Source organism: Odocoileus virginianus, chromosome 20 (genome assembly GCF_023699985.2).
Source record: "Odocoileus virginianus isolate 20LAN1187 ecotype Illinois chromosome 20, Ovbor_1.2, whole genome shotgun sequence".
Classification (NCBI taxonomy): Eukaryota; Metazoa; Chordata; class Mammalia; order Artiodactyla; family Cervidae; genus Odocoileus; species Odocoileus virginianus.
The window spans coordinates 1,114,412-1,137,208 of record NC_069693.1 but is presented as its reverse complement, the minus strand read 5'-3'; the positions used below and the strand labels follow the sequence as shown (position 1 = coordinate 1,137,208).

Below are 22,797 nucleotides of genomic sequence, written 5' to 3'. Positions count from 1 at the left end.
CGAGATGGATTCATACCCCTCAGTCTAGCTCCAAAACTTGAGATGTTTAATCTATTTACCTCAGTACACGAAGCCTTCAGCCTGAGGCAGACACACAGAGAATTCCAAGGAGTCCCAGCTGCCTTTAGCTTTGTTGGAATCATCAACACAGCCATTTACCCATGTACCATCTGCCCTTGTAATTCTCACTGGAATACCCTTGTCTGTTACCGCCAGTAGCTTCCCCCACTGGAGGCTTTTCTCTTAGCTGCAACTGATTATATCCCAAGGCCACATCTTCCATTTGAGCACAGCAGAGAGCTCAACCTTTGAGAATCAGTGATTCTGAGCTGGGTCTCTCCACTCTCAGCGGCTGAGTGATAGATAGCCTCTGACACCATCTAACAACCAGGTAGGAGGTTTAACTTTCTCAGGTGTTTGTAACCTTCAGCTTGGAAGAGCAGAGACAGCCCAGAGGACCCGGTACCAGAAAGTGATAATGGAGATCTTTGTGCTCCTGGTCTCACTGGGTAGCAGCTTGCCTCTGCTCCATTCATGGACCCACTGCCTGTTGGGGCAGGTTGAGAAGACCATTGGCACACACCAGCCTTCTTCCCTGCACTCTGCACGTGTTCTGAACCTGCATCCTCTCTTTCAACCTCTCTGTGTCTGCACCAAGGATCTTTTGGTAAAAAAACACACTCCTTAACACGAATCCTCACTGGAGTGCCTGGCAAGCTCTGGCACATCTGAGGTGCTTGTTCCAGATTCCACAGAAGAGGAGCTGAATGGCCCAGCCTGCTCATGTTCCAGGTTTGCAGGGCCATGGATGATATATGTGTCAGCAAATAGGGTGATTCAGACAGTACTTCTTGGCAGCCATTTGCTATCAGTTCACCAAGGGCATCTTCCTAAACCATACAATCCCAGTTAAAATGGGCTCTGGAATGCTACACCATTGTTGCTTATTGCTTAAGGCCTGGACCACACTCTTGTGCTGCCTGAGGAGATAATTTTAGAGTGTGCACAGATATGACATCAAGTAGCATGGCTGGATGCTGAGAAAGCTGCTGATCCTTTTTCCCTGCTCTCCCTTGCTGCTGTCTGAAGAAAGTTTTGATACAGTATCGTGGTAGATCTCCATTTCCCCACTGTTACTAATATCCCCCACTTTTTTGGGGGGGCATCCAAACATGGACTTGAAACTAATGTCCCTTTTTAACAGAGGGAGCAGTGTTGAGCATACCCCATAAGGTTCCTGGGACTTCATTATTTTGATTTCATTTTTCATGTTAAACTTCTGCTGTTGCAAGTCAAATTGGTTTTTCCAATTAGCAAACAAAGAGATATAAATATTCTTTTTAAGATACAGTCTATATAAGAAAAATAAAAAGTAGGTCATTTAAAAGAGAATTACAGCAGTGGCCACAGCCAAGTTCCTTAAACACAGACGAGGTGTTGGGTTTGTTGCAGGCACTGTTAAAACTCTGTTCCTTCAGTTCAAACATCCTGTCCTTAGCAAAGTAAGGCTGCATGAAAACACATTTCTTTGGTTGCTGATGTGTATAACTCACTATCTAGATGAGCCTCTGAGGCAGATGAGCTATTTAATAAGTGATTACCAATGGAATATAACATGATGTGGCTTTCCTTCTACTCTTCTACCCCTTTCTGGTCTATTTTTCTTCAAGTTAGTTTTCCTCAGAGATGTCATAAATGGAAAGGATTCATACTTTGTGGAAATAAGAACTTCATGGTAGCCATGTTTCCAGCATAATCATGGACTCAATTCTGTCAAATTTAGAACTCATTGTCCTTCATTTACCATCCATTGAAACTTAACCTTTCCTCAGGATTCACAAATCCTTTTTCTCTTCTAGTGATTTCAAGAGTGCCCAATGGATGACTCAATTAATCAACATTAATAATGTAATTTGCTATAATTTGCTCACTCTACAGCTATTTTCCCAAGATACTCTCATGGACCCTTGTAGTCACAACCACTCCTTTTATAGGTAAAATGATAATCACTTCCCAGCAAGTAGATGAGATCATGGAATTAACAACTTTTATCTCTTGTTGGGTGCTCACTTTTTACCGCTACACAGATGCTGACATTTCAGCTATCCTGACAAGTATAAATTTGGTAAGTAGCCAATATCCACAGATCCATGTCACATTCTTAAAAGAAATAGAGCATGTCTCAGAAAATTCAGAGTCACAGAGAAAGGATGCATTCTGAGGAACCAAGAGGCATGGTGCCACCTTATCTATTATACTTGCCTTAACAAACTGTCTGGATTATATTTGCTCTTATTGCTGACCAAACACATTGAACCTCACAATGTCCATTCTAAAAGCTTTGTTCCCCGCAAAGCGTAAGAAGGCTGTTTTATTCAGTTTTTGAGTGGATATTTATGTCAATTGTTGTATATGCATTGTTTATCTTTTGGAAGCATGATTTGAAAATGGAATCTGTAGGAGTGTTTTACTAAGATGTCTCTGATGAGTGCCAGTGTTAAAATTTCTTGTCAGTTTTTTTTAGTGAAATCAAGTCATGCAACTTGAATAAGATTGTAAGATACAGATAACAAGATAATCAGGGATATAAAGAATCTCAAAGCCTAAGATTATCTAAGTATGATGTCATGTTTTGTATATATATATATATAATATCTTCACTGTTGTTAATATTTTGCTCTCTTCTCTCTGGAAAGATCTCTGATGATTCAATGGTGAATCAGTAGGTTTCTAGTAGTCATGAGATGGCTTACTGTAAGAAATCATACCCTGATCACACACTGATAGGTATCTTTCAATCCATTGTGGAGGGTGAGATTTTTTTCCTTCTCTTACTCTAATTTCTTGGCATATTTACTGTACTGCCAATTTCCTAATTTTGTTCAATTTTATAAAATGCTATATAAATCAAAATAATCACTGAGAAAATTTTTACTCAGTCCATACAGGTATGATTTTTCATGTATAGATTTGATTATTTTCCAATTCGAGAAAATTTTTTCCATTTCAGTTTTCAATACATTTTAATATTTTATTGCATTATATATTTTATCTCTAAATTGATAGTCAAGTTTAATACATGTATGCATCAATAAATTATTCAGTATGTACATGTCAGTAAGGTGTGTTCCCAGGCACTCTGCTATGTACTATTAACTCACTATGGTTTTCTCTTCCAGAATAAGTTATTGGATATATTTCAGTTCAATTCAGTTGCTCAGTTGTGTCCTACTCTTTGTGACCCCATGAACCACAGCATGCCAGGCCTCCCTGTCCATCACCAACTCCCAGAGTCCACCCAAACCCATGTCCATCAAGTCGGTGATGCCATCCAACCATCTCATCCTCTGTCGTCTCCTTCTCTTCCTGCCCTCAATCTTTCCCAGCATCAGGGTCTTTTCCAATGAGTCAGCTCTTCGCATGAGGTGGCCAAAGTATTGGAGTTTCAGCTTCAACATCAGTCCTTCCAGTGAACACCCAGGACTGATCTCCTTTAGGATGGACAGGTTGGATCTCCTTACAGTCCAAGGGACTCTCAAGAGTCTTCTCCAACACCACAGTTCAAAACCATCAATTCTTTGGTGCTCAGCTTTCTTTATAATCCAACTCTCATATCCATACATTTAGTTTATTCTAATAAACATTTCTTTTAAGTAAGCTTTAATAAGATCTGCAACAATAGAATTTTGTTTGAAATGCATAAAGTAAGTGACCTCTCAGTATTTTTATTTGTAATAGCCTTCTTAGATAGAAACTTGGTTTGTATCTATTATCACTTAGAAGTGGTTTTCATAATTTCTGTTTAATTTCAAAGGTTTTGACTTTTTTCCATTTTTCCATCACATTTCTTAGTGTTCATGTTTTTCAAATTTTTGTTTGTATTTCAGTAACACTGCATTTAAATTTTAAAATAGAAGAAAGCTTCTTAAAAAATTAATATTGATTTTTAATTTTATTGCATATATGCATGCCCATCATTTCTTGTTAATTATAATATTTTAAATGATTTTAAAAGGATTTTTAATTATATATGGGTCAACTTTGAGTATGAAGATGCACTTCTTCATTTTCTCAAAATATATATATTCCTAATATTATAGCATTGAAAATGCTAGGCACATCACCACTCTTATAAATCTTTTGAATATGTCTATAAAGTACAAATTCTCTTTTATTATGACAATTGCATTAACATTTCACACTAACAAATACCAATAACTTAAAATTCAATGTTTCTACTTTTTATAAAATTTATTTTTCATAATCGTCTTTAAATCTTAAGCAGCATACTCCCATTTTATATTTACATTATGCATCTTAGTTCTCTTTATTTCAAAGATTTGTCTTACATCCTTGTGTTGTATTTGTCATATATGTGTATGTGCTAAGTCACTTCAGTCATGTCTGACTCTTTGTGACCCTATGGACAACAGCCCACCAGGCTCTTCTGTCCATGGGATTTCCCAGGCGAGAATGCTGGAGTGGGTTGCCATTTCCTTCTCCAGGGGATCTTCCTCACTCAGGGATCAAACACGCATCTCTTAAATCTCCTGCACTGGCAGGCGGATTCTTTACCACTAGCGCCACCTGGGAAGCCCCATTTGTCATCTATATGATGGTGTAACTAGGTCCTTTGGGATAATTTTCCACGTTTTCTAATATAATTGTGTTTCTTCTATAGCTTTAACATGTTCTCCATTGCTTCCAATAAATGTATAATTACAGCCCGGGCCATTGATCAAATTCACTCTGGTCACAGTTCTCCATAGGCAGGGCTGAGTCTTCTTTTTTTTGGTTGCACCAAGCAGCATGTGGGATCTTAGTTTCCTGACTAGGGATTGACTCTGCACCCCATGAATTGGAAGTGTGGAGTCTTAACCACTGGACTGCCAGGGAAATCCCATGGACTGAAACTTTTGACTGCGACATCAACAGATGCCCTAAAGTCTGAGTGTCTGTGTTTTTCAAAGTTAATGACTGATGCAGTAAAAATTTGTATTCTAAGGCAAGTCAAGGATAATTTAAATATGAAAAATTTTCTCTGTCCTTTGACCTCCCTTTCCCCTCTACTGTATATCATATATCTGCATTATGCACCCCCCAAACCTCCCCATTGGCAGAAATACCTGCTTAACCCATAAACAGCAACATTTTCCTAGCACCAACAAGACAATGCCTTAAAAGATAATGTGCCTGGGCTTCCCTGGTGGCTCACCGGTAAAGAATCCTCCTGCTAATGCAGGAGACAAGGGTTCCATCTGTGATCCAGGGAGATCCCACATGCCTCAGAGCAACTAAGCCCATAAGCACAACTGTTGAGCCTGTGCTTTAGAGCCCAGGAGCCACACTACTGAATAGTTGTGCCGCACTACTACTGAAGTCCCTGTGCCCTAGAGCCCATGCTCCACATCAGGAGAGGCTACTTCAATGAGAAGCCTGCACACCTCAACTAGAGAGTCGCCCCTGCTGGCCACAACTAGAGAAAAGCCCAAGCAGCAAGGAAGACCCAGCATTGGCAAAAATTACATAAATTATTGTTTTAAAAAAAAGATAATATGCCTCCTTGATGGTGTAAGTGATCATGATAACCTACGACTTTGTACTTACAGATCTAGATTTTGCCAATTATCTATGGCATTTAAAGTAGCCTTCTGGGATTTCCCTGATGGTTCAGTGGCTAAGACTCTGGGCTCCTAATGCAGGGAGCTCAGGTTTGATCCCTGGACAGGGAACTAGATGCCACATGCCACAACTAAGGACTGGTGCAGCCAATAAATAAAATTAAAAAGAAAACATTTAAAGTAGCCTTCTGTCACAAAAACCTACATAATGCTACATCATTATGCTTTGATCTTTAACAATCTTTAACAGTTCTTGGAGGTTTCTGAGAGCATGTTCCTGGGTTATAATCCTGTTTGGCCTGAGTAAAATGTTCCATTTCTTTCTTAGATTGATTGTTTCCTTTTATGAAACCTTAGTTCCCCCACCATGGGTCGAACCTGCACTCCCTCCATTGCAAGCGCAGACTCTTATCCCCTAGACTGCCAGGGAAGCGCAGACCCATTAATTTTTCTAGGACACAGTGGGTTAAATTGTAATTAGGGTTTTTTCCATCCATTATCTTTTTTACCCCACTGAACTTTTCTCTTTTGTGCCACTGTCCTCTGCAGCTAATTGGATTGAGGTAATTGATTGATGGGGCTTCCCTGGCGGGTCAGTGTAAAGAATCTGCCTGCCTGCCAATGGAGGAGACACGGGTTTGATCTCTGGGTCAGGAAGATTCCCTGGAGTAGGAAATGGCTACACATTCCAGTGTTCTCGCCTAGAAAATCCCATGGAAAGAGCAGCCAGGTGGGCTACAGTCCTCGGGGCAGCAAAGAGTCAAGTAAGGCTGAGCACTCTTTCTGCATGAAAGTCAAAGAGTTCGTCGCTCAGCCGTGCCCATCTCCTTGCAACCCCATGGACTGGGGGTTGCCTGCCAGGTTTCTCTGTCCAGGAGATTTCCCAGGCAAGAATGCTAGTCTCCGCGCATGGAATTCTCCAGGCAAGAATACTGGAGTGGGTAGCCATTGCTTTCTCCAGGGGATCTTTCCGATCCAGGGATCGAACCCAGGTCTCCTGCATTGCAGACAGATTCTTTACCGTCTGAGCCACCAGGGAAGCGTTTCTGCATGTTCGTCAAAGGGAAATGCTTGATACCTTCTCTTTCTTTAGCCTTAGATAGTTTGCGCACAATTTCCCCAGCCTCCTCGTGGAGGAGCTCAGCATTTTGGCCTGGAAACGGGAACTACAGGACTCAGAATTCCTTGCGTCGAAGGTAGTGTTCTTTATTGGCTCAGGAACAAGGAGTTACCGTTTGGGCACAGAGAGTGGGGGCGGGACCGCCTAACTCCGCCTCCAGGCGGCCATTTTAACTGCCCCAAGCTCGTGCCTGGTCCGGAACGCTAGGCTGGGACGGAGGTGATGCGGTTGAGGAGGCCCGAGAGGAGGTGCTGTCTCCGCTGCACAGAGGCGGGCCCGAGGTTCGGCGCCTCCCGAACCTCGCGCCAGGCCCGGGGGCGAGACCGCGGCGCGGGTATCCCTCCGCCTCTCGAGCACTGCGGTCCCCTGCGCCTAGAAGTCCGATGGCGGCGGCGGCGGCGTTGAGGGACCCGCCTCAGGTAAGCGCTCGTCCTCCGGGCCCGCACCGCCCTCAGCCCAGTGGACACTAAAGCCCCGAGCGCCAGACGCCTGTTTCCGCTCCCACAGTTCAGGTCCCCGGGTTCAGGACGGTGAGGCAATCGTGGGTGGGGCCTTGCGTCTGACGGTTTGGTGGCGCTTCGGAGAGAGTGCAGGCAGAGGGACCCGCAAGTGCAGAGGCTTGGACGTGGGACTTAGCTGGGTGGACTCGGGCATCCTGGGGTCCATCTGATGTCTGCAGGGAATAAACAACATGAGGCAGCTGTTAAGCCTGGACTACTAGAGTGCAAGTTGTCCATTACTGTGAGAACTCTAGAAGCGACGGGTAGTTTTAAGAAAGAAAGTGCAGAATCCACGTCAGAGGTTAAAGTGTTTTCAAAAGCTGTTCAAAGGAAAAAGATGCAGAGACATCAAATTGATGACTCCGGGGTGCTCTGGCCTGTTTCATTTAGCCTGGAGAATAAGATCAGGGGGAAATGTGGTCATTTGTGAGCATCAGTAGGCCTGAGGTGCGCCACCGATGGGCTAGGCTTTGGATGAGAGTTAGGTGGACAGAAGAAGGTTGTGACAGATAAGGGAACAGCAGGTACAGCCTCAAAGTGGAGTAGGGCCGTGGATGTCGGAAACGAACAGGCGATGTGTGTGGTTGAGTCTCAGGTAAGAAATGGAGCCTCTCAGGGAGGCCTTTAATAGAAGATTTTGGCGCTGCCACCGCTACTGGGAGCCATGAGAGGCCTAGGGAATTACTGGATCCTGTATGAATTTGCCAAACATATTCTGGATGCTGTCTGCTAAATTGTGGTGTAAGTCCAAAAATTAAGTCCCAGTATTATATGCTGCCTGGACATGTGTTAAAACTGGCAGGACCTCAAATGACCGTAGCACCAGTTCCCCACCTTGCTCTGCCCCAGTGGATAGGGTCACCTTAACTAAACAACCCTTTTCATAAAGGGGCTGAGGTATAATTCCTGCTTATCCCTCTGTAGTGGGTGCTGTCAACCAGCCCTTTGGGGTTATTTAGAAAAGAAACTTGCATCCTCCTTTGGAGAGCAGGGGCACCTTACCTTCTTGGTACTATAAAGCTTATGTCCCACAGCTCTTGGTTGTCCACTGTTTTCCAGAGTAGCCCTGTGTGGTGTGTGGTGTTCTCCTATTCTGTCTGTGGATATATAGGATTAATAAGATGCTACTGATAACATCTGTCCAGTGTTAGTTGTCCTATGTTTGGTCATCACTATAACTCTAGGTAGGAATCCCATCCTCACCAGTGGAGTGAAAAGGATGTGACCAAAATACTTCAACATGAGGGGAGGCCAAGGAGAGGCTTATAGAGTGGGATGGTGAGGTGGTGCTGGCTGTGGCCACGTGCCTGTGGTGTCTGGAGATAAGAGGGATGTGCAGTCTAGAGAGTGATGTGTACATGGAGAAGGTGTATGTCTGATGGTCCCAGGTCTCTGGTATTGTGATTTACATGACCTTGACCATACCAGGGTTATTGCCTGGCAGGAGTGTTGGATTCCTCTATGTCAGGCCCACAGTTTTAAGTATCTGTTTGTGCACCTGTCTCTTGTCGCTGATGGCTGGACCCCATAATCAGTGGGCCTATAGGGATACAATGGCACCAGGGCCTAGTTTCTCCTCTGACTGGGGAGATTGGGAGGAGGATGGTCATAGAATAGATATATAGGTCCTCTTGAGAGGAGCTTGTTTGTGATTTCATCTGTCCCGATTATGACAGGATAGTGTGACTTTTGAAGATGTGGCCGTGAACTTTTCCTGGGAGGAATGGGGTCTTCTTGATGAGTCTCAGAAACGCCTGTATCATGATGTGATGCTGGAGAACTTGGCACTTATAAGCTCCCTGGGTAAGAACCTCAAACCCACCCCTCCCCTGAGCTAGTCTCCGCCCTTTCTCTTTGTCCATTGGCAAGTCTCCTTTCTCACGTCAGGACCCTGGGCACTGCTTCCTTCATCAGTTCCCTGAGTAGGTGTTGTGGTTGGTAGGGCTGAGGAATGAGCACTGCCCTCTTTTCTCCTTAACAGATCCAAGACCTGCTTCCCCTTGCCTTGCAGGGATGGATCCAGAGTCAGGAGTCTCTCCACCTTGTTTACCCTCTCCATAGCCAGGTGAATTTTCCAGATCCAAGGTACCAGTCTACCCCAGGTTCTATTTCCTTTCTCTGGCTAACATTTCCTCATTCTTGCTTGTTCCAGAAATTGCTGTCATTGACCTGCTCCTTTTATATGGAGCATGGGCTATTCTTGCAAGATACTCCTCTGAAATTCTTTTTGTAATATTTAATTTTATGTCTTGTGCTGAGTTATTTTTGGCCAGTGCTAGCTGCTTTTCTGTCCTGTCTTTATCATAGTCCTTGAATCATCCAGGTTCTTCATAGTTACTCATCAAGAGGATGAAGTGGAGAGGCTCACAGAACAGAAAGGACTCCAACTACAGCACATGGAACTTGGACATAGTCTGGTCCTGATAAGTGGCCCCTGGGGGAGGGTGTAATGTCAGGGCTATATGCAAATCATACCAGAAAGCTATTCTCTGACTAGCCTTTGGGTGCCAATCACAATGGCCGCCATACTTTCTCCCTGCACTTCCCCATTCTTCGGTTAGCCACCTTCTCAACACTGTTACTTGTCACTTCTTATTTCCAACTTAGGGCTAATTCTTACCTCCCTGGACTCCATTCCTCAGTGCTTTTTCACACTGCTTCTTCTGCAGTGCTGTCCAACATCAGCCTATACCTTTTGTGTCATAAGGTATGTACATTTTTAATCCTTCAACACCAGCTGCTCTGTTACAGTTGGATTTTCCTGAGCCTGAATATAACCTACTACATAGTATTCATGTGTCACTACCAGTCAAGGTCCTACTGAAAATTGTTTGCAGAATGAGCTGTAGACCCTGCCTCTTCTTGTGTCACTCTCCATGGTTGTGTCCTTTACTTTGTGAGGACTTCCCCATTCTGTAATCTTTAAAAGCCCAGTGCTGCTAAGCAGCCCCATCCTTAACTTGAATGCAACCACCTTATCTTACAAACAATCCCATTGAATCATTCCTGGATTTATAATGCCCACATTTGTAATGGGCCTTTTTCTTTGAACAAAGTCAGTATGTATGTCACCAGCATTTCTCTGCTTTCAGGTTGTTGGCCTGGAGAAGAGGATAAGGAGGCATTTTCTGAACAGAGTATTTCTGATCAAGGATACTCACAGATCAAGATTGTTAAGGCAGGTCTGTCTCCCCAGAAGGCCAACCTCTATGAGATATGTGGCCCTATCTTGAGTGACATTTTTCACTTGGCTGAGTACCAGGAAACACACTGTGGGCAGGAACTCCATGTGAGTGGGATATGTGAGAAGCCATTCTATTTTAGAGTAAACTTTCATCAGCACCAAAAGCAGCATATTGGAGAGAAACCATTGAGAAGTGATGTGGGGAGAGCCTTGTTTGTGAACAGCTGCAAAGTCTATGTATCAATGAAGCCCTTTACCCTTGGGAATATTGAGAAGGACTTCCTGGGCAACTCAGGATTTCTTCACCAACAGGCCACACACACCTGGCACAAGTCACACAGTGGAACTAAGTATGAGACTCCCTTTCTAAGGGGAAAAAATCATTATAATTGGGGAGACTACACAAAACCTATGAGTGGCAAACACACACTTGTTCAGCACCAGAGAGTCCTCACTAGAGAAAGATGTTACATGTGCAGCGAATGTGGAAAATCATTTAGCAAAAGCTCTCATCTCATTAGACATCGGAGCGTTCACACTGGAGAAAGGCCTTATGAGTGTAACGAATGTGGCAAATCTTTTAGCCAAAGCTCAAACCTCATTCAGCATCGGAGAGTTCACACTGGAGAAAGGCCTTACAAGTGCAGTGAATGTGGGAAAGCCTTTATCCAAAGATCACATCTCATTCAGCACTGGAGAGTTCACACTGGAGAAAGGTCTTATGAGTGTAAAGAATGTGGGAAATCTTTTAACAAAAGCTACAGCCTCATTCACCATCAGAGTGTTCATACTGGGAGAAGGCCTTATGAATGTGGTGAATGTGGGAAATCATTTTCCCAAAACTCTGTGCTCCTTCAACATCAGAGAGTTCACACTGGAGAAAGTCCTTATGAATGCAGTGAATGTCAGAAATCTTTTCGACAAAGCTCTTCACTCCTTCAGCATCGGAGAGTTCATACTGGAGAAAGGCCTTATGAGTGTGGTGAATGTGGGAAATCCTTTAGATATATCTCCAACCTCATTACACACCGGAGAGTTCACACGGGAGAAAGGCCTTACGACTGCAGTGAATGTGGGAAATCCTTTAAGAAAAACTCTTCACTCCATCAACATTGGAGAGTTCACACTGGAAAAAGACCTTATGAGTGCAGTGAATGTGGGAAATCATTTCGCCAAAATGTTGTCCTCCTTCAACATCAGAGAGTTCACACTGGAGAAAGGCCTTACAAGTGCAATCAGTGTGAGAAATCCTTTAGATACATATCCAACCTCACTACTCATCGGAGAGTTCATACTGGAGAAAGGCCTTATAAATGTAGTGAATGTGGGAAATCATTTAGCCAAAGCTCTAACCTCATCACACATCGGAGAATTCACTCTGGGAAAAGGCCTTACAATTTGGGGAATCTGTTGAGTTCTTTACCTACAACTCCAGTCTCTTAAAACACTGGATCAAGGCCTTATGAATGCAATGAAAGTGATAAGGCCATTAACCCAAAGTCTTGACTCTTTGGAACCACAGATTTCAGAAGGGAAAAACACATGTGTAGGATCGTACAATTTCCTTTTTCAGCGAATCTACTCTTGAGATCCTTCCTGGTGGTACCATCTGAATTGAACATCATACATCCAAACATCTGCAAACATCCCAGGTATGTGGGAGCTACATTGTACTTTTTAACCCGGCCTCTTGTCAGACTTCTGTTGCTGACAGTTTCTGTGGCCAAAGCCATGTCACTTCTCCCACCTGTCAGGTTTCAGCCACCCCAGAGTGTTCAGGAAAGGAACCTTGATTTTTCCCATTCATGGGAGGGACTGTGAGAAGCCAGAGAAGCACTCATTTCTTCTCATTGCTTTGATGAGTTATGTCACTGACATGACCCATTTTGGGTCCAGAGGACTCTGCTTGTTGCTCAAGGCTTCCCAGGAAAGACTGCAGAACTTTCTGGTTCTAATCTGTGGCCTGAGTGTGTATTTTCTGGGTTCAGAGGTCAATCTAAGGAAGGAGTAGTCATTGTGACAACCATCAGTGCTTCTGAAAATAGCATGAAGTTGTCTTGTTTACAGGGGATATTGCCTTGTGTGTGCGCACTGGTGAGGAACATACTCTCAGGCTCTGCAGTGGAGCCATGTGCTCTCACATGCAGAATTCTGTAGGTAGTATCACTGATTCTAAGATTATGGTGGGGATGGTAATTGTTACAGAAAGCACTAGATTAATGGTGGGAGCAGGACACTATTACAGACCGGTTGGATGTGCCCATTTAAAAGAGCCTCCACAGTGTTCCCAGTCATTGTGGCTGTGAAGGATGAACATGTACAGAAATTCTCAGGCCTCCTAAATTGTGCATCTTGTATTAGCAGTGAGCATTATAGGAGAAAATAATCCAAAAGTTTTGTGGTTTCTGTTATCTCTCTGAGCTGTCCTCAAGGCCATTTCTGTGCAGATAGAAAAGTGAGGATAGAGAGAAGGGATATCTTTTCAGTGAGTAGCAGACATTGTGACAATATTCCTGTTGAGTCACGTTGGGAACAGTCTTCATTGCTTATATTTTTGACCTCTGAGGCCAACTGCCCCTCCCAAAGCATGAGGCAGAGAGTGGTGAAGTCAATATCGGGAATTTATTTAAATGGTGAGAAATCCAGATTTGTATTTTGAATATATTTTTATGTTTTAATAACATAAAAATACTTGCAGTAAAATGCACATAGTTAAAGTATACACTTTGATAAGTTTTGACATTTATATGAATCCATGAAACCATCATCACATCCATAAAAAAACTGACCTACTTTTATTTTTACCTTGTTTCCTTTTTTGATGTCACTCTGACCTCTAGTCAACCATTGATTTGTTTTTCTTTAGATGAGTTTTAATTGTCTAAAATTTTATATGATTAGAATCACAAAGTGTTTATGCTTTTCCTCTCAGGTACCCTTATGTGAAATATTTATCAGTGAGTAGTTTGTTTTTTTATATTGATGAGAATTCTATTCTGTGGATATACCACTATTTGTCCATTCATCTGTTTATCTGTATTTGAGTTCCCAGTTTTTGACTGTTGCAAGTAAAACTGCAGACATTGGAATATATGAAAAGTTCTTCACATGGTTATGTTTCACTTTTCCTGTATTAATACTTTGGGCTGCAATGCCTGAGTTACAGGCTTAGTGAATGTATGACTTTTTAAAGAACATTATACTATGTTAAGGTAGGAGAGGTTACACAAGAAAAAGATGAAAACCCAGCAGTCTTCCTGATCCAGGTGATAAGAGGCATTAAGGAATTACATCTGTACAGACCCTGAGTCCACAGAGGGGAGAACACTATTTGCCATGCATTTTATCATGCAGGCTACTCCTGATATCTGTAGAAAATTACAAAAGCTTGAGCTGGGCCCCAGACCCCATTGTCAACCTTGGTAGAGGAGGCCTTCAAGGTCTAACTACCAAGACTCGATGGAGGAGGCCAATAAGCATAAAAGACTAATAAAGAAAATGCAGCTCTTGGCTGTTTTGATTCAGCCACCACCTCGAGGGGACCTTGAAGGACTGAGAAAGCTGGACAGACTCCCAGGAAGCCACCTGGGCCTGAACCAATGTGCTTTTGTCAGAAAGGGGGACACTGGAAGGGGGGATGTCTTGAGTGCCCTCCTGGGGGACACCCAAGGGGCAACCCTGACCAACCCCAGTTCTTTGTGAATAAGTTGGATGAGAGAGCTCACACAGTGACTGATGGGGCCCGAGTGCCTGCCTGGATACAGATCCTGCTTGATCCATTTTCATTACCTCAGCAGAGCCTTGGGTCAGTAAAACTGAATTCCTTGTAGACACTGGAGCTGCCTGCTCTGCTCTGACTTGGCCACCTGGCCCTTTCTCCGTCTGTGGACTGTACTGTGACGGGAGTTGGTGGACAGCCAAATGGAAGGCAGTTTAATCTCTCCATGGCTTCCCAGGTGGCACAGTGGTAAAGAATCTGCCTGCAATGCAGGAGACTTGGGTTCAATTCCTGGGTCAGGAAGATCCCTTGGAGAAGGAAAAGGCAGCCCAATCCAGTATTCTTGCCTGGAAAATTCCATGGTCAGAGGAGTATGGTAGGCTTCAGTCCATGGGGTCGCAAAGAGTCAGCCACAGCTGAGCACATCAGCACATACTGTAATCTAATATGGTTGTTTCCTTTTGTATTCTTAAAGAAGAGTTTGGGACTTCCAGTTCTTCCATATCCTTGCCAATATGTTTAGTCTTTTTAAACTTTTGACTTTTAAAATAAATGTGTAGTGTTATCTCACTGTTGTTTTAATTGCATTCCTCAAATATGGAGTGTTTTTTCATTTTTTAAATTTCCCACTAGTGTGTGTCCTCTTGGTAACTTTCATCCATTTTTATAGAAATAATTTTGACTGTTTCTCTTCTTATTAGCAAGATAATGAAACAACAAAGACTTAATTTGAAACTTCATTCTTTAGGGATGTAATTCCTAGCCATAAGAAATAATTATTTTTAAATTCTGAAATACTATCTTCTAATTTTTTTCTGCTGTATACTGTGCGGTGGCCACGTACAGCATATTTTAAGTTTAATCTGCATTACTAACATAGTCCCCATAATCAAGCCAAGAATTACATTGTTTGCAGTTTCCCCAATGTGAATATTCCCACTGCTGTCAATTTAAAACTTCTAATGTGGTATCACTGAACATGGAGTTTGAGAGTGGACAGCATACCAGTATGTTGTGTTTCCTCTGTAGTGATATTTTATGGGCTTCCTAGGTGGCACAGTGGTAAAGAATCCCCCTGCCAGTGCAGGAGACACAAGAGACACGGGTTCGATCCCTGGGTTGGGAAGATCCCCTGGAGGAGGAAATGGCAACCTACTCCAGTATTCTTGCCTGGAAAATTCCATGGACAGAGGAGCTCTGATTCCTTATCCTAAAACCTTTGAAGTAGGTCTACTCGAAAGGTAAGAAATAGGCCCAGAAAACAAACCAAAAAAAGTTGAGAATCTGACAGCACCACTTGTCACACATGTTTCTTCCTAAATTTATTCAGCCATTGGGGTTACTATTGTGAGAGGAAAATCAAAATGGAGTCTATATTGAGCAGGGCTTTCTAAAATGGGGTCCAGAGGCTATTCAGGAAGTGTGATTTATGCAGCTCTCAGCCTGGATGGAATCTGTTCTTTTGACTACTTACTGTCCTAATGAAGCCATCTAGAACATCTGCCAGGAACTTAGGATGCTTATCAAATCATTAGTCTAAAGTAACTCATGATCACCTATCTATACCTGTTGGACCCCAACCCTAAAAAACTCCTGATTGCTTAAGGACAAATATTTCCTAAATCCCATCAGACTCGATCACAGTTCTCACTAGGCAACTTGAAGAAACTCATGGCTTTCTGTCTTTGTAAGCCCCTGAGTCTCTTCTCCCGGAACATTCTTTTGGGGTTACCTGATTCTGTGTCTCCTGAATTGGCTTTTCTGAAGACTCCAAATAAACTCTTTTCTTACTTGCAGCCTCCTGTGTTGTTTTTTGGTTGGCATTACGTGGTGTCAGAAGCAGGATACAGGATGCAGACCTGCCCAAGCCCTCACCAACTCTGACACTGCCTTGGATTCAAAGCAGGTGCCTAGAAGCCCTTTGAGCTTTTCATCTCCTTGGTAATCCCAGATCATGGTGGTGAGTCTTCCTGTACTTAAGCCACCTACCTTGGTAGAAGTTCCAGTTTCAACAAAGGGTGTCCTTCGTTGCTGACTTCTGTCCTCTAGGATTTTGTTTCTGGTTTTGCTTGAGTGGCCTCCACTATTTTTAAAAATATTTTATTGAAGTATAGTTGATTACAGTGTCATGTTAGTTTCTTTTGTACAATAAAATGACTCAGTAATACATACATTCTTTTTCACTGTTTTCCATTATGGTTTGTCTGATGATATTGAATATAGTTCCATGTGCTATACAGTAGGACCTTGTTTATCCATCCTATATATAATATAATAGATGGCCTCTGCTAATCCCATATTCCCAGTCCTTCCCTCTCCTACCCCTATTCTGCCATGGCAATCTCAGGCAATCTCTCACTATATATCTGTGAGTCTGCTGTTCTTTTATAGTGGCTCCATTCCACAGACAAGGAAAATGAGGCTCCAGAACCAGCGGGCAGCCCTGCTGCTGGGATGAGGCAGAGCAGTGACCTGAACCCCGAGGCAGAAGAGTCTCAGCGGGGCGGTTATCTGTCTGCTGAAGACACAGGTGCAGCCTCCAAGTGGGACCCACAGTAGGGATCCCAGCTACTTTGGGAAGAGCTCCCTGACTGGCCAGAGCCCCGTGGCCCCTGGAACTCTGCTGTCCCTGCAGCCTCGCTGTAGGCCCCACCACCTGCCTGCAGACTCTCAACTCACAGCTGCCCCCTTGGGGGCCTCCCTCTGGGCCCAGCCCTGTCTGTCCTCTAAGAGCCCCCAAGGCAGCCCCATCATTATCCCCCTTTTGCACTAGGGGAAATGTCATGTGTGAGACTGGAGGGGCATCGCTTGCTGTGAGCCCGGCAGAGGTGGGGGTGTAGACATCAGTCCAAGGCTCACCCACCATGTCCCCCCTCCCCTCTGGCCTGGTTGCACCCCAAGAAACCTCTCCTCCTTGTTCCCTCGGGCTCCTCTTAGGGTCCCTCTCAGCCTCCCCTGGGGCCCTGAGATTCTCTCCAGATGCCGCTGGTCCCTGTGTTGATGTTCTCAGGTTGCCTAAACAAGGCCCCACAGTCTGGGAGTTTTAAGCACCAGAAGATTACTTCCTCACATTTCTGGAGGGTGGAAGTCTGAGAACAAGGGGTTAACAGTGATTTTTTTTTTGAGGCTTGCAAATGACTGTCCTCCTCCTCTGTCTTTACATGGTCTTTCCTCCTACATGGTCCCTACCCCACAGGCCCAGAACGTCTTCCCCAGGTGTCACCCCAAACACATGACTGGCCCTTGCTGCCGCATGTGAGTCATCCCAAGGTTGTTGGTCTTCCTCCTCACGTCGCCGCAGGGTGTCTCCTCCAATCAGTGCCCCGCTGCTCAGCTGTCACCCAGTAATCACTCTCCCTGTTGTGGACCCTGGAAGAGAGGCTCAGGACTAAGAATGCCCACTGTAACCTTCACCAGTCCCTGTCCCCATGGCGCTTCTCTCACCTCCTCCAGCTAGTGAGTTTAGTTCTCACCACTTAGAGGTAAAAAGAAGACCAGTGACTGACAATGAACATTCCTTAAGAACATTCCTATTCCCTGCTAGGGAACTAAACTTGACCACTGTCCCTGAATGCACTAGATGAGGTCTGGCCCGTCTTGTACATCTGTGCCTTTCACATAGGATAGGATGACAGTGCCCCACGCTATCACACTATATCCCTAGATACATGGAGGCAGGTTGTATCTAGTACATGAAGTGTTTGTATCCAAGCTGTGTCATGGTGTGGTACCAAAACACAATCACACTGTTCATGTTTCCAGATGTGTCACATACAAATTATTTTATTCCACAGATACACACTTAAAAAGACAAGAGATTGGACTTCCCCGGTGGCTCAGTGGTAAAGAATCTACCTGCCAATGCAGGAGAGCCTGGTTTTACCCCTGCTTCAGGAAATCCCACATGCTGAGGAGCAGCTAAGCCCGTGTGCTGCAACTGCTGAACCCGCATGCCCTAGAGCCCGGGCTCCGCAACACGAGAAGGACACTGCAATGAAGAGTAACCCCGGTGCGGTGCAACTTGAGGAAAGCCCTCTCAGCAACGAGGACCCAGCCCAGCCAAAAATAAATAAATAAAAAACAAAAGAGATTACTTCTTGTTGAAAATGGGGAATGAGATTTCCTTCCTCTCAGCATTTACTTTAGAAAACTTGTAGGAACTGTCTCATCTTTTTAAAATGCATGTCTTTGAAGACTTCTAAGAAGGCCTTTTTTCAGCTGGTCTTTTTTTTTTTTTCCTCCAGGTTTAGGATTCCTATGTCTTTCTCAAGAACCTGGCTCCCATCTCCTAACACTGAAGATGGGGAGATAGCTCACCAGGCAGTTCTGTTAGGAGGATAGGAGTCGCATCTTAGTGGATGCCGTGCTCCGACTTTAAAAACTACCTTCAGTTATAGAGATGAGAATTTTGTGTTTCCTCTAGATAAAACCAGTAAACTACACAGTCACCCCAATTACCAGGTAAAATTAGGACTCTGTGTGACAGATGGTATTGTCAACTCCTCTTTCTCGAGGACTAGGGGAGTTAGATTTTTTTTTTTCTGTCTTTACAGTTTCCTAGTGGATTGCCTGTGATGCACTGTAATCCTTTAAAACTTATTTTAACAATAAAATTGATTTTGTCTCTTTACTACCTTGTGGAAAAGATTTCTTGATTGGGAGAAATTTTTGTTTTCATTTCCCTAACAGTCATCATCACGCATCTCTCCACAGGGATCAAACCTCATCACCCATCTCATCGGCATCTAGTATACAGGATATATGGGGGAAGGGTGGTCAGTATCAGTTCAACAGTATCAGAGACACATCTAGAATATGCCAAATTCAGACAAACTAATGACAACAAACTGTAAGAAATGAGAATTTTACAAGGTAAGTGCACCCCATGTGTTAAGAGATCTGTGAGAGACAGTTAATGAATGCTTCCAGAATACACTTTGGATTCTGATTGCAACTAATCTGATTTAAGAAACACATTTTGAGACAATTCAGCATTGATAAAATACTTACATTTTTATGATTACTGAGTTATGAAAATACCTTTTAAAAAAGTCAGTTCTGCAGAGATTATACATTAAATGATGCTGTATGTGGAATTAGTACTAGGCCCCCCTTATCTGCAGCAGGTAACATCCCAAGACCTCCAAGTGATTGCCCGAAACCAAGCGCTACATGTACTGTTTTTCCCTGTACGTATGTACCTGTGATAAAGATTAACAATAGCTGTAATAAAAGTGAGGGACTTCCCTGCTGGTCCAGTGGTTGGAACCCCAAGGTCCCAATGCAGGGGCACTTGGTTTGATCCCTGGTCAGGAAACTAGATCCCACGTGCCACAACTAAGACCCAGCACAGCCAAATAAATATGTATTTGTTAAGATGAATGTGGTCTCTCAAAATATATAATACTGTACTCACCTCTTTTGTGATGATGTGAGATGATAGAATGCCTGCGTGGATTACTAGACAAATATATATTCATATGGGAGAGATGAAGAGGGTAGTGAAAGATTGCATTATGCAGAAAGGTTTGCAATTTAAAACTCGTGAATTGTTTCATTTCTGGAATTTTCCATTTAATATTTCCTTGGGTCTCTGAAACCCCTAAAAATCAAGTTTGCGAATAGGTAAGAAACTGGTAAACTAGACCGCTGGTGTAGATGGGGATAGATGAAGTAAGAATAGCTATGAAGGCTTCCCTGGAGGCTCAGCAGTTAAGAATCCACCTGTCAATGCAGGAGACATAGGTTCGAGTCTTGATCCAGAAGGATCCCACATGCCATGGAGCAAATAAGCACATTAAAAAAAGCAAAGAATGGCCACGAAATGATGTATGATTGGTTCATCTGGCTTCATAATAGTCTCTTTTTTTGGTATATATTTGAAAATAGCCAAAACAATATACAATATGTCATTGTATCATTAATTTTATATGCTGAGTAGGAGAAATTTTAAAAAACAGGAGGAAAATTGGTTTTGGGGTTTTGAACATGCATCAACTCATCAAAAGTTACTTATTAATAAGTGTGTGTAACAAGTCAATTATACCTATACATTCAACTTTTAAAGTAAAATATTAAAACTTCCAACTCCCTAATCATATTAAATTCTATTACTGTGTTCTTGAGATTAATTGTAGCTACTCTATGTCCAAGGTGGAAATAGAATATATTGTTGGGCTGCTGGTAACTTTCCAACTCCCATCAACAGTGAAATCACACTGACTTTTTTTTTTTAATTGAAGTTTAGTTGATGTATATTATAGAAATTACAGGTGTGTAGTAATTAACACGCTTAAGATTATACTTCATTTAGTTATCACAAAATATATGCTGTATTTACCATGTACAATGTATCCTAGCTTATTTTATGGGCTTATTTTATGGATTTTCCAGGCGGTGCAGTGGTAAAGAATCCATCTGCCAATGCAGGGTTCGATCCCTGGGTCGAGAAGTTCCCCTGGAGTAGGAAATGGCAACCTGATCCAGTATTCTTGCCTGGAAAATCCAATGGACAGAGGAGCCTGGCAGGCCACAGAGTCAGACACAACTGAGTGACTAAGCACATAGCTTTATTTTATACCTAATAGTCTCTGCCTCTTTATCTGCTACCGCTGTAGTCTCTTCCCCACTTTTCTCACCCCTCCTCCCTCTCCCCACTGGTAACCACTAGTTTGTTCTCTATATCTGTGAATCTGCTGCTTAAAAATTCATTCAGTATCACTTGTATTTTTTAGATTCCACATGTAAGTGATATCATACAGTATTTGTCTTTCTCTGGTTGACTTGTTTCACTTAGAGTAAACCCTCTGAGTTCATCCATGTTGCTCTCAGTTCAGTTCAGTTCAGTCGCTCAGTCGTGTCCGACTCTTTGCGACCACATGAACCACAGCACGCCAGGCCTCCCTGTCCATCACCAACTCCCGGAATTCACCCAAACCCATGTCCATTGTGTCGGTGATGCCATCCAACCATCTCATCCTCTGTCGTCCCCTTCTCCTCCAGCCCTCAATCTTTCCCAGCATCAGGGTCTTTCCCAGTGAGTCAGCTCTCCACATCAGGTGGCCAATGTATTGAAGTTTCAGCTTCAACATCAATCCCTCCAATGAACACCCAGGACTGATCTCCTTTAGGATGGACTGGTTGGATCTCCTTGCAGTCCAAGGAACTCTCAAGAGTCTTCTCCAACACCAAGTTAAAAAGCATCAATTCTTCGGCGCTCAGCTTTCTTTATAGTCCAACTCTCATATCCATACGTGACTACTGGAAAAACCATAGTCTTGACTAGACGGACCTTTGTCGGCAAAGTAATGTCTCTGCTTTTTAATATGCTGTCTAGGTTGGTCATAACTTTCCTTCCAAGGAGCAAGCAAGCATCTTTTAATTTCATGGCTGCAATCACCACCCGCAGTAATTTTGGAGCCCAGAAAAATAAAGTCAGCCACTATTTCCACTGTTTCCCCATCTATTTGCCATGAAGTGATGGGTTTGCTCTAAATGACGTGTTTCTCTAAATGACAAAATTTCATTGATTTTTTTTTTATGACTGAGTAGAACTCCATTTTCCTTGTGTGTGTGTGAATATATATCAGTTCATCTGTTGATGGACACTTTATCTTAGTAATTATAAATAATGCTGCTATGAACATTGCGGTGCATGTGTTTTTTCAATGTATACATGTGTTTTTTTAAAGTGTTTTTGGTTTTGTGTTTTTTTGCACATATACCCAGGAGTGGAATGCTGGGTCATATAGTAGTTCTAGTTTTAGTTTTTTGAGGAAGCTCCTTGCTTTTCCCCACAGGGTATGCACCAGTTTACATTCCTAACAACAGTGCACAAGAGTTCCCTCTTCTCTACATCCTCTCCAATGTTTGTTGTTTGTGTTCTTTTGGATGATAATCATTCTGACAGGCATGCATTTCCCTGATGACTAGTGATGTTAAGCATCTTTTCTTGTGCCTGTTAACCATCTGTGTTTCCTTTGGGAAAAAAATGTGTATTCAATTCTCTGTCCGTTTTTTATTTGGACTGTTCCATTGATGTTGAGTTGTATGAGCTGTTTATGTTGGCTATTAACCCCTTATTTTGGTGGCTCAGACGGTAAAGCATCTGCCTGCAATGTGGGATACCTGGGTTCGATCCCTGGTTTGGGAAGATCCCCTGGAGAAGGAAATGGCAACCCACTCCAGTACACTTGCCTGGAAAATTCCATGGGTGGAGGAGCCTGGTAGGCTACAGTCCATGGGATCACAAAGAGTCAGATATAACTGAACGACTTTACTATATATATAACCCCTTATCAGTCACATCATTTGCATATATTTTTTTCCATCCAGTAGGGTTTTTTTTGATGGCTTTCTTTGCTCTGCAGAAGTTTTTAGTTAAGCCCATTTGTTTGTTTTAGGGACAGATCCAAAAAAATATCGGTACGATTTATGTCAAAAAATGTTCTGCCTATGTGTTCCTCTGGGAGTTTCATGATTTCTGGTCTTACACTTAGGTCTTTAATCCATTTTGAGTTTATTTTTATATATGGTTATAGAGAATGTCCTAATTTCATTCTTTTACATGTAGCTGTCCAGTTTTTGCAGCACCATTTATTGAAGAATTTCTCTATTGTATATTCTAGTTTCCTTTGTTGTAGATTAATTGATCA

The 22,797-nt window shown here is 42.9% G+C and overlaps 1 protein-coding gene across 5 annotated transcripts in view; it reads left to right on the top strand.

Moving 5' to 3' along the window:
- Positions 1–18,773, top strand: part of LOC110141093 (zinc finger protein 154-like) — a 37,993-nt gene extending 19,220 nt beyond the window's left edge. Inside the window, exons 1-5 of one of the 5 annotated variants that reach the window (XM_020899850.2) lie at positions 3,897–7,160; positions 8,918–9,044; positions 15,941–16,049; positions 16,535–16,673; positions 17,938–18,773. In XM_020899850.2, the coding sequence (XP_020755509.1) occupies positions 7,125–7,160; positions 8,918–9,044; positions 15,941–16,049; positions 16,535–16,601 (339 nt within the window). In that variant the 5' untranslated portion in view covers positions 3,897–7,124 and the 3' untranslated portion in view covers positions 16,602–16,673; positions 17,938–18,773. Of the gene's footprint in view, positions 1–3,891; positions 7,161–8,917; positions 9,045–9,848; positions 9,949–10,333; positions 12,078–15,940; positions 16,050–16,534; positions 16,674–17,937 lie in introns of those variants that run through there. The other 4 variants (XM_020899862.2, XM_020899841.2, XM_070451588.1 and 1 more) reach the window with 4 other exon arrangements.
- The last annotated feature ends 4,024 nt before the right edge of the window (positions 18,774–22,797 follow it).